This window comes from Alexandromys fortis, unplaced genomic scaffold (genome assembly GCF_014885135.2).
Source record: "Alexandromys fortis isolate MF-2015 unplaced genomic scaffold, M_Fortis_MF-2015_v1.1 scaffold_295, whole genome shotgun sequence".
Lineage (NCBI taxonomy): Eukaryota > Metazoa > Chordata > Mammalia > Rodentia > Cricetidae > Alexandromys > Alexandromys fortis.
In genome coordinates this window covers 622,866-635,049 of record NW_026068169.1, presented here as the reverse complement: position 1 = coordinate 635,049, position 12,184 = coordinate 622,866, and the positions used below count along the sequence as shown (strand labels likewise).

Genomic DNA, 12,184 nt, shown 5'->3' with positions numbered 1-12,184 from the left:
TGGGGGCAGCTGTGCCTTCAGCCTCTCCCTTCTCCCTCAAGCTGAGCCTCTCTTCCTTCTGCAGACCTGGTTTCCCTTTTGCTGTCCTTCTTTCTCCTCCACTCCCTCTTCTCTCTTTGCTGCCCAGCTCCAACCTCAGAAATTCCAGCTGTTCCCCAGCAGCACCCCTTAGCTGGGAAAGACAAAATTTGGGGAGCTACTAAGAGGCGTTTGCATCATCCTTGAGGAGAACCAACTGCTGGACCTGTCTGTTGCTCTCCCTAGTTCTCAGCAGTTTCTCACCAGGAACAGTGCACACGTATCGTCCCCAGTTCACGTATGGGGAAATGAGTCCAGAGCTGTGGAGCTGTTTGTCCCAGGTTATCAGAGAGTTAACAGCAAGGCCCAGTCTGCAGCTCTAATAGTTGTCTTGAGAGTAAGCCAAGGCTACAGCTGGGAGAAGGGAGACAGGATGCTGCTGGCCAGGAAAGGAGGGAGAGCTGGCAGCTGAACTTTCCAGAAAGAGATGCGGGAGAAGCAGGGTCAGGTTCCAGTGAGAATGGCCCAGAGGAGGAGTCTTTGTCCTCGAATTCAGCTAGAAGCTGGAACTGCCATGCCATGTAAACCCAGAAACATGTCCCGAGGGCACCTGCCAAATAGGCACATGCCTAAATCAAAACCAATATTTTGAATATTTTGGTATTTTTTTCTGTTCTTTGCAGATTTTATACAATGTGTTTTGTTCATACTCCCCCCTCTCCCCTGAGTCCTCCCAGAGCCACCCCCCTTCCCTATTCACGCAGCTTTCTGTCCTTTTTGGTTAACCCCATCAAGTCCAATGTGTGCTGCCCATATATTCTTGGCTATGTGGCCTTCCACTGGAGCATGGTTGATCAACCAGCGAGTGACTACACTCTAAAAGAAAACCGACTCTCCCTTTCCTGGTAGCTGTCAGTTGCCGATAGCTATTCACCTGAGGTGGGACCTGGGACTTTGTGCCCATCTCCCCTCCCGAGCTGGGATTTTATCTGACTTCTGACTTGACCTTGTGCAGGTCTTGTGCAGACAGCAGAACTTTCCTTCTGTGTTCGGAAATAGTGTTTTCTTATCATTATTCACTACCTCTGGCTCTTTTGTCTTGTTTCTGTTTTGTTTTCGAGATAAGGTTTCTCTGTGAAACAACCATGGCTGTCCTGGAACTAGCTCCTTAGACCAGGCTGGCCTCGAACTCATAGAGATCCGCTTGCCTCTGCCTCCCTAGTGCTGGGATTAAAGGCACGTGTCACCACCCAGCTCTTCTCTAGCTCTTAAAATATTTTTGCCCCCCCCCCCCACATTACAATGTTCCTAAGCCTTGGGAGGAAGGGTTGTGATATGTAAGTCACATTCATTGCCAGGTGGTGGTGGCGCACGCCTGTGAGTTCGAGGTCAGCCTGGTCTACAAGATCTAGTTCCAGGACAGGCTTCAAAGCTTCAGAGAAACCCTGTCTCAAAAAAAAAAAAAAAAAGAAAGAAAAAATATATATGTCACATCCATCTGTCCATCCATCCATCCCTCCATCCATCCATCCATCCATCCCATTCAGGGCTGAGCACTGCGCATTCTCTTACTTTTTGCACCTTGACCAGTTGTGGATCTCTGTGTTAATCACCGTCTACTAAAAACAGAAATTTTGACAGGGTGGCCGTGGCTCACACCTTTAATCCCAGCAGAGGGAGGTGGATCTCTGAGATCGAGGCCAGCCTGGTCTACAGAGTTCCAGGACTGCAACAATATCTCTGTCTCTGTCTCTTTCTTTTTGTGTGTATGCTTCTTTGATGAGGATTGTTAGGTATAATAATCTGTGGGTATATCAACAAGGATTTAGGACTCAGTTCAATTCATGTGGAATTATTCCCTCCTATGCCCTGCCAACCTGCCTCTACCTCCCAACTTCTGGGATTAAAGGTGTGTGCTACCACTGCCCAGCCCCCTTTAGCCCTTTATATCACTGAGTTCTGTCTCCCATTGAAAGCCCGCTGCATGGCCTCTTACTAATTTCCTGACCACCATCTCCAAATGAGATAAGACATATCTGAAGATTCAAAGCAAACACTCAGAAGTGAGAGAAAGCATTCAGTGTTTGTCTTTGGTTTTGGGTTATCTCACTCAGAGTGTTTGTTTCTAGCTCCATTCATTTACCCGTGAATTAAACTTTCCTTAACAGCTGAATGATACTCCATTGTGTAAATATACTGCATTTTCTTTATTCACTCACCAGTTGATGGATACCCAGGCTTCTTCCATTTCCTGGATATCGTGACTACAGCAACAATGAGCATGGGTGAGCAGGTGCCTATCATAGGCTATGGAATCCGTTGGGTCTGTGTCCGAGAGTGGTATAGCTGGATCATGTGGTTGATCTATTTCTAGGTTTTCGAGGAACCTCCATAGTGATTTCCATAGTGGCCTTACTAGTTTGCTCTCCCACCATCAGTGAATAAGTATATTCCCCTTTCCTCACATCCATGCCAGCAGATAAGGTTCCGGTTTCATTCTTCTACATGTCTCTATCCAGTTTGACTATTCTATCTTTTCTCCAGTGTTTTTATTTATTTATTTATTTATTTATTTATTTATTTATTTATTTATTAAAGATTTCTGTCTCTTCCCCGCCACTGCCTCCCATTTCCCTCCCCCAATCAAGTCCCCCTCCCTGGTCAGCCCAAAGAGCAATCAGAGTTCCCTGCCCTGTGGGAAGTCCAAGGATCATCCACCTCCCTTTTCTCCAGTGTTTATTGTTGGCCTCTTTGTCAAAAATTCAAGTACCTCTAGGAGTGTGGGTTTTTATGTGGGTTCTCAATGCCAGTACCATGCTGTTTTTATTACTATTCTTTTGTTGTATAACTTGAAGGGTAAGGGTCAGTATTGCTATTTCTTGAAGCTAGATCTCAGTGGTAAAGTTCTTTCCTAGTGTGTGCTGCACACACACACACACACACACGTATGTATGTGCACCAAAAAAAAAAAAAAAACAGAAAAAAAATCATTGCCCTTATAGTCAGTTGAGGGCCTAGAGGTCGTAGAGGTAAAGAGAGTATCTACCCCACTTTCACAGCTGAGCTTGGGAGTGTGTGGGCAACTCCTAGGATGCTCATGGTATGCTTCCTGTTGTTGCTAAGGGATACGGGAGTACAGTAATGGCTGTACAATGCTTGTTGTGCGAGCATACTGCACACTGCTAGGATACATGGGGTGACTCTGGTTCTCTCTGAGTCTTAAATGACTGTACATGGTTGGCATATGGTATGGGGTGTTGTAAGATTTATGAGAACTTTATGTGTGTGAGAAACAGTGGGGTCTCTGGTAGAACCAAAGGTGGAAGGAGCAGCGCTGGTCGAGAGCCTTAAGGTGGGGATGTGGATGTGGGCATGAGTGTGTTAGCAAATGTTGTAAATTATCAACCATAAGAAAACTAGTCTGGAGAAAACCAGTCTGGATCTAGGTGGGTGGGATGGATGGGGAAGTAGGAAACACTGTGGTTTTTAGAAAGGAGGAAGTGGGCCCTACTCTAGTAGCTCCCTTGAGGGCAGGAATGAGATTTTTTTTCTCAGTCTGGGCAGAGTCTAGCAGCAGAGTCTAGTAGCCGTGAAACAGTTAGCTTACTCAAGCAAACTGAGGGATGCCAGAGAGTTCAGTAGGGCCATAAAGGGCCGCAGAGACCTAGTGAAGATGTTTATATTTTCCCATGGGTAGGAAGGAGTTATGAAAAGTTCTGCCACTAGGTTGTGTAAGAAGAGGCCACCAAGAATAGCTAGCCCTGGGACAAAGGGAGCCACTGAGGGAAAACCGGAGAAACTGAGAAGTCTACGGAAGTAGGAGACAGGGATCTTGAATCTTTTTGCCCTCGGTGGTACCTTACCTTGGCCATACCCAGACTCCTAAACCGAAACCCTGCTGTCTTGAGGGCAGGGTTAGGGGTATCCCTTTCAGTAGCCACACTGCTTTTCTTAATACTTTTCTCATGTCTCCTAGGGCTTGGAGAGCAGGGTTAAGAAAAGAACCCAGGCCAGAAGCCATCTTCATGAAAGTCAGCTATTACCTTGTGTGGCCTTGGGCTAGTCACCACGTCTTTCTTTGTCTTCATCTCTGCACAAGAAATTGGGCAGAAAATCACTGCCTTCCTTACCTGGGACTCCAGGGTATCCCTAAGTCTAAATTTCATTCAGCTGTCTCTTCTATAGGCCTGCCCACGAGGAGGCACAGAGTGGAGAGGCAGCCACTGCAGCTCCCATGTGAGGGTCAGGCGGGTCATGAGAGAGAATGGCCAGGGCAGAGCCATGGAGAATTATAGGCCAGCCCACTCTGAGAAGCTGCAGGGGAACAGAAGGACACAAGCCCCACAAGAGCCCTGCCGCCCAGCTGTTGACCTGGTGGGAAGGGCTTGCCCAGGGCAGCTTACCTGCTTTGAGGCCTTGAGATCTGGGAAGCAGCTGGAGAGCCCCTGGGACCCTGGCACCTGTGCACATCTACAGAGGCGTGTGGCAGTGTAGTTGGGCTTCTCTTTGACCCCCCAGCTCACAAATAACAACACTGAGGCTTATTATTAATTATGAAAGCTAGGCCTTAGCTTAGGCTTGTCCCCAACTAGCTCTCAGAACTTAATTAGGCCATATTTTTTAATTCTGCCATGTGGCTCTTTACTTTTCCACAGTATGGCACATCTGACTTCTTCAAGGCTCACTGGTGCCTCCTGCTTGCCTAGATTGATCGCCCCTTCCTCTCTCTCCCCAAAAGTCCTGCCTATTCTCTCCCTAGCTATTGGTCATTCCGTTCTTTATTAAACCAATCAGAAGGCACCTTTCATGCAGTGTGATCCAGTATCCCACAGCATGGCAGTATGTTTGGCTTTGTTCAGTAGCTCTCTGGCCGTCATCATTTTTTTTTCTCTGGCCATATGTCTTTGCAACTGTGTCTACACCTGTGCCACCCTCCAGGTGATTCATCCTCCTCAGCCCTATGCCCAGAGAGAGGACAGGGCAGGGCCAAGCAAGATGTGCTGAGCTGGGCAGGATACGCCACTCTACTGGGCCAGAGGTTAGAAGAACACCCTTTCTGCTCAGGCTCGGCCCTGCCGGCTCAGGTGGGAAGGCACAGGAGGAAACCACCCAAAGCCAGGTACAGGGTAGAAGGAACCCACTGGGACCAGGATTTAAAGCGCATGTTCTCTCAGGCTGGGAAGGTTCCATGGTTCCATGGCACCCTGGCCGGTCTGTAGCCAGGATGAGGCCAGGAGCTCAGGGAAGCTGCTCTAGAACCCTTGGCTTCCCTCCAACACTAAGAGACCTAAAATCCCCTGCAACTGTCTGCCTGTGTGACCTTGTAAGGAAGGGTATGGGTGTCTCAGTATGAAGACAGCATGTGACCCTTTGTTTAGAGCAGGAAGAGACAAGTGTCCTGTGTTTGTGACTATATTTGTGTATAACTCTGAGCTAGGACCCTCAGATACCGTGGACATGTTTGTTGTAAGAATGTGACCTAGTAAATTATGGAATGTATATCTGACTTGTGTCCATGTTTCTGGGTATGTAGTGGCTTATGACCTTAGGCTGTTTTGATGTTGTGTGTGCGTTTTTTTTTTCTGACCTGGTATAATAGATCTATGTGGTAACTATGATACTTGTAACTATGTTTGTAGGTATTCAAAGGCACGGTAATGATATATACGAAACTTCAGGATCCTGCAATGTAAATGGCACACCTTTGTAACTTGGTGAAACTGTGCTTGAGTAATATAAAGTGCTATATAAAGTTATATGATGGCATGTAGTTAAGCGATTTGTGAGATGATAGGACTGCTATTGTGTTTTTGTTGTGTGCCTTTGTGACTGTGCTTGACCTTATCATTGACGACTCCATAGGGCTGTGTAATCATACATGGACTTGTAGCTGCTAGTCCATGTAATAGTGTGGGCCCAAGCTTTCAGGAGAGTGAAGACATGTGCTTTGGATGTTTTAGTTTGTGTGACCTGGCAGTTGTGTAAAGCACTGTAAATTTCATGTGTTTTTGTGACTTAGTGGACTCACTCATGAGATGACATAGAGTAAAATCCTTGAGATGTGTGCTAGTTGTACTGTGGGACCTCTTGTTTGGTTGGTTTCAGTTGGGTTTTCAGTATGTATCCCAGGCTGGCATTGAACTCACCGTCCTTGTTCAGCTTCTTCATCTTCCCAAGTACTGGGCTTATTAGGCACGTGCTACTGTGCCTGGTGCTCCAGGAGCTCTTGCCTCATGCTCATTCCCTGGTCCTTGCTCCTGATCACATGTATCTCTCCCTACACAGCGCTTTTCATGTCCCCTTCACTGCAGAAACGATGGGCAGCTCTTCATTCTGGCATCTAAGGCTTTCCCACTCCTCTCTAGCCCTACCTATCATCTCTAAGGCAACCCCACAGCCTCCTACCAGCCACAACCACACAAATCCTATACTCTTTCACTTGGGACATGTGACTTGTGGGATACAATCATTGTATCCCAAGCCTAAGTCTTTCTTTATAAGTGTGATCATCATATTCTCCAGGGCCCCAAACAAACCCCATAAGCTTAGGGGTCCTATGCTAAGGAAGGAGAAAGTAAAAAAATGATTCCCCTTTTTCTGAATATGCTACTTACTGCTTTTCTTTCTTACTTTTTTGTTTGTTTTTTCAAGACAGGGTTTCTCTGTGTAGTCCTAGCTGTCCTGGAACTCACTCTGTAGACCAGGCTGACCTCGAACTCACAGAGATCTGCCTGCCTCTGCCTCCTGAGTGCTGGGACTAAAGGTGTGCGCCACCACGCCCAGCTAGCTACTTGGCTGCTTTACAGCTGTTCTTGTATCTGCATCCTGGATACTGGGGGTGGGTTGGGTGAGGTGGATGTGGAAGTAGAGGAAAGTAAAACAAATTGGTTGGACTCTGATATTTTAAGAAGCAAAATATTTGCTTATGACACGCATGTGCAATGGGTCTGGAACCCAGGCCTTGCAAATGCTAAACGAGTGGTCCATCACTGAGCTGACTCCCTAGTTCCCAGTTTTATCATTTTTTTTTCGAGACAGGGTTTCTCTATGTAGCCCTACCTGTCCTGGAACTCGCTCTTGTAGACCAGGCTGGCCTCAAACTCACAGAGATCCTCCTGGCTCTGTGTCCTGGGTACTGGGATTAAAATTGTGTGCCACCACCACCACCCGGCCTCAGTTTTATCATTTTAAAGACACTTAGCTCTACAAAATTTTAGACAAGAAAGTTCAGATATTCTCAGGGCTTTCAGAAATAGGATGAAGATCAGGTGGTGGTGGTGCACACCTTTAATCCCAGCACTTGGGGGGCAAAGGTAGGCGGATCTCTGTGAGTTCGAGGCCAGTCTGGTCTACAAGAGCTAGTTGCAGGACAGGCTCCAAAGCTACAGAGAAACCCTGTCTCAAGAAAAAAAAAATAATAAAATAACTAACAGAATGAAGAATGGCTGAATAAACAAGAGCCATAGTCATGTACACAAACTTCAGGGTACTTACTTCTACTCTCAAACTGGTTAAATTCCTGAGTTTGGTTTAAGTCCTTAATTATCTATCGACATCCATGGAGTCAATATGCTAATCCCAGTGAACTATTATTTCTTGATGAAATAGCTGTCTCCACCCTGTGCCTGGTTCTCTATCTAAGGCCTGGGAGAAGGGCTTCCTGGCAAAACTGTGGCCAGTAAAGTGCTCAGTGGAGCCTAACCGTAGATACCTGCTAAGATACGCTACTTCCTATTTTTCCTTGGGGTAAAATCAGTCACTTCACGTCCAGTTTCTCCCTTTCTACAGGGCTGCACCAGGGAAACCGGATCCTGGTTAAAAGTTTGTCCCTTGACCCTGGCCAGAGTCTTGAGCCTCATCCAGAAGGCCCCCAACGGCTTCGTTCAGATCCAGGCCCTCCCACTGAAACCCCTGGCCCACGTCCTTCACCATTGAAGCGGGCACCAGGCCCAAAGCCACAGGGTAAGTGCTTCCATTAAGAGGAGAGAAATGCACCAGAGAGGTGTACAAAAGGAAAGGAGAAATTAACAGATGGCAGAATAGGGAAGTGCTCTTATCTCGAGGGGCAGCAAGTGGTACCTATCTAATGGGCAGAAAGGTGTTGCCTGTGGCTGACACACCCTACTGGGATTTCACCTCGTCCAGCTCTGTGCCTACTTCAAGCAAAAGGGGGGGCGGGGATGGCAGCAGTTGCCTGTACTCCCAGCACTTAGGAGGTTGAGACACGATCATTGCAGTCAGGGCTGTTATTAGTGCCATTAGTACTAGGTAAGCAATGCTGTATAGTAAGAGTGTCTCAAAAGATCAGCTAAACAAATCAAAATTGGAAGAGGATGTAGCTCAATGGAAAAGTGTTCACCTGGCATGCACAGGGCCATGGGTTTGATCTCTAGCACAGAACAGAAGATTCTGCAGTTTGTGAAATTAAGGTATAGCCTGGCTATGCTAACCAGCCCTGTGATCTCTCTCCTTTCTTCCCCATCCACCACTCAAGTCCCCCCAAAGCCCAGCTACTTGCAGATGCCCCGGATGCTTCCTCCACCTGAGCCCATTCCTCCGCCACCGTCACGCCCTCTGCCTGCAGACCCTAGAGTGGCCAAGGGTCTGGCCCCAAGAACTGAGGCCAGCAGCGGTTCTGCAGCAGTGTCCTCATTGATTGAGAAGTTTGAAAGGTGAGTCCGATCCCTAGAGGACCCTGTGAGCAAAGGGTGGATCTGGGACAGGAAGGGATAGTTGTAGGAGAGGCCTCTTGGTCAAGCTCATACCCTGCCTCCATGTGTGTCCATCACCCACCTCAGAGAGCCTGTGATTGTCGCCTCGGATAGGCCAGCCCCTGGCCCCTGCCCAGTTCCCCCAGAGCCAGCCATGTTGCCACAGCCACCCCCGCAGCCAACAGTGTCCCAGCTCCCTGAGGGTGAGGCTTCTCGCTGCCTGTTCCTGCTGGCTCCTGGGCCCCGGGATGGTGAGAAGGTACCTAACCGGGACAGCGGCATTGACAGCATCAGCTCGCCATCCAACAGCGAAGAGACCTGCTTCGTCAGTGATGACGGGCCCTCCAGCCACAGCCTCTGTCCTGGGCCCCCTGCCCTGGCTAGTATGCCAGTTGCTTTGGCCGACCCCCACCGGCCTGGCTCCCAGGAAGTTGACAGTGACCTGGAAGAGGAAGATGAAGAGGAAGAAGAGGAGGAGGAGAAGGAAAGAGAAATTCCAGTGCCCCCACTGGAGAGACAGGAGTCTGTGGAGGTACTGACCTAATGTTATTCAAGAGGGAGGACTATGCAGAGAAAGCAAGAGCCTGGCATCTGTGCTTAGTTCTTCCCCCAGCCTGGTATTTCTCAAAACAGGGCATTGCTTCCATTTAGTCTACTTGGCACCCCTGGTTTCCCAGTGTGGAGGACCAGTAGCAAAACCCCGCTCCTCTTCCAAATGACTGTGACAAGCAAAATGGCCATCCCTCATTCTAAATGCTCGTTAGGAAGGTGGTTTCACTTTCATCAGAGAACCACTAATGGAGCTCAGGTTTTTTCATGACCCATAGCTATGTGACACTAGGGGCGTCTCTTCTTCCCTTTCCACTCTTCACTTACAAGCCTCAATTTCCTTGTTTGTATGACAGAAACTCTCTCATACCAGAGAGACTCCTTAGCAACTGGAGGAGGGGCACAGAGCCAGAGCCTAGTGGGGCCTTGAGCACTTGGTAGTTAGGAACCCTTTCCACGCCCTGTCTCCCTAATGCTGCTTCAGAAAGTGTCCTTGCACACAAGGAAGGTCTCAGCCAGAATACCTGCTTTGCCAGAACCAAGCTCAAGTATGGGGCCAGGGAGTACTGATATGAAACGATGCTCAGCAAGCATGTAGCCTGCAAACAAGAAAGTGAGCCGACAGGCATAATCTTAGCCATTTTTGTATTTCTGTGCCTTTTTTCACAGCCCACATACTCAGCAAGCCTTTGCTGACAGCGAACTCAATGAGCGAATAAATAGCTGATATTTAGAGACTGGAATCTGCAGTCTGTTCTGTTTTTATTTATAGGAAATTTTTAGGATTGGGAGTGTGGCTTAGTGTAGAGCATTTGCCTAGCATTCATGAGACCTCAGGTTTAATCCCTAATGTTGTAATAATTAAATTAAAATAAATGAAATTGTCTCCATTACAAATGGACATAGGCTCTGTTATTATCTGTCCTTGTAATGGGACTCCTAAGTCAGAAGTAATCAGACAACTTATGCATGCAAGTGAATGGTAGACTGGGATTTGAATCCAGGAAGTTGGACTTTCTAGTTCTCTGTTTAACCACCAAACTATGCTCAGTGAGTAGAGAAAGCAGATGAATGAGTATGTGCGGGACTTCATGTCTTCAGAATTGAGTGACTAGGAGTCAGGGATGAAGCCACAGGAAGCTTTATGAATCAGTTTGGGGTTATCTCAGGGTGTGGTGCTAAGGTTAGAGCATCATGTGTACTCTGTAAGGGGAGCCAGGCATAATGGCATTGCCTATAGTCCGATTGCTGAGGAACTGACGTGGGAGGGTCACTTCAGTTCAAGAGTTTGAGGGCACCCTGAGGTACATAGCAATAACCTAAGTGAGTGAGATAAGTGGGGGGAGGGAAGGAAGGAGGGAAGAAAAATGGATAGAAGGAGCCGGGGTTAGGGCAAAGATGATGTTTCATGGGTCACTTCTCCTTTTCAGCTGACTGTGCAGCAGAAGGTCTTCCATATTGCCAATGAGCTTCTACAAACCGAGAAGGCCTATGTTTCCAGGCTCCATCTCCTAGACCAGGTGAATGATCCCTCCGGGGTTCCAGGGCCCCAGGATGTGGTAGGTGGTAGCTTCCACTGAGGAAATGGTAGGACATGAATTTAACTTCACCATAAGGATCAGATCCAGAAGTGGCAAGGTCTCTAGCTGACCTTGAAGCTGATTTTGATTCTGTTCACAAGTTTAATCTTCACTCCTAACTCTTAACGGATGTGTACCAGCCCTGTAATTGTGACTCTGACCCTGCTTACTCTTGCCTGCATCTTGAATTTACCCCCTCCCCATGGACCTCATTTTAACTCTTGACTCTCTTCTTGACCCCGCATCCACTAGAATCCCTGAGGGTACGGGTCTTTTTTTTCCCCACAGTTATGTCCTAGCCTCCAGGACAGTGCTTTACACACTAGACACCATAAATATTTGTTAAAATAAAGGGATCTATTTCCACCTCTCTCTCGCTGAACCTGGATTGGCTTCTGGCCTTCCTCCAGGTCCTAACCTGGCATCGTTTCAGTCCCTAACTCCAGGTCCTAATCTTGGTGACCTGCACTTCTCTCCATTCCCATTCTTCTCCATCTCAAGACCAGTACTGATCTCAGAAATGCACAAAGCTGCCCACAAATCCTGCCCTTACCTGCAAGCTGCCCTTTCCCCAGCTGAGCTCCAGTTTCAGGTGGGCTGAGCACAGCTGCCGTTCTCCACAGGTGTTTTGTGCCCGGCTGCTGGAAGAGGCTCGGAATCGCAGTTCCTTTCCTGCTGATGTTGTCCACGGCATCTTCTCCAACATCTGCTCCATCTATTGCTTCCACCAGCAGTTCCTGCTGCCTGAGCTAGAGAAGCGTATGGAGGAATGGTGAGGGCTCCAGAGCCAGTCTGCTTATTCTGGCATCAACTTGCATGCTAAGCCCAGATGTATACATAGGATTTCATTCCTGGGCTGGGATGTAGCTCAGTGGCAGAATTCTTGCCTAGACTATGCAAGGCCCTGAATTCCATCCCCGACATCATGAAAATAAGGTTTTTTGGTGCGGGGATGTTTTTAATATAGAGTTTCTCAGTGTGTAGGCCTGAATGTCCTGGAACAGGCAGAATTTGAACCTAGTCATTTTTTCTTTTATTTGTTTGTTTTTTTCAAGACAGGGTTTCTCTGTGTAGTCCTGGCTGTCCTGGAATTCACAGGCTGGATCAGGCTGGCTTTGAACTCACAGAGATCTTCCTGCTTCTGCCTCCCAAGTGCTGGCATTAAAGGCCTGTGCTACCCCCACTCTGGGAAAATAAGTTCATTCTTTCCTACCTTCTTTTCTGTGCAAGAGGCCCAGCCTCTGCCTTCTAGGCCCTCACAATCTGGAACATAGGTCAGGACCTAGAATGCTACAACAGAATAGCAGGGCTCTTAAGAGTATGATA

General features: G+C 47.8%; 1 protein-coding gene across 1 annotated transcript in view; it reads left to right on the top strand.

The window, feature by feature from the left end:
• Fgd1 (FYVE, RhoGEF and PH domain containing 1) overlaps positions 1–12,184 on the top strand; it is a 42,991-nt gene that overhangs the window by 12,823 nt on the left and 17,984 nt on the right. The window contains exons 2-6 of the mRNA XM_050128330.1: positions 7,807–7,980; positions 8,513–8,690; positions 8,817–9,261; positions 10,709–10,798; positions 11,482–11,630. Coding sequence (XP_049984287.1) covers positions 7,807–7,980; positions 8,513–8,690; positions 8,817–9,261; positions 10,709–10,798; positions 11,482–11,630 — 1,036 coding nt within the window. The remainder of the gene's footprint in view (positions 1–7,806; positions 7,981–8,512; positions 8,691–8,816; positions 9,262–10,708; positions 10,799–11,481; positions 11,631–12,184) is intronic.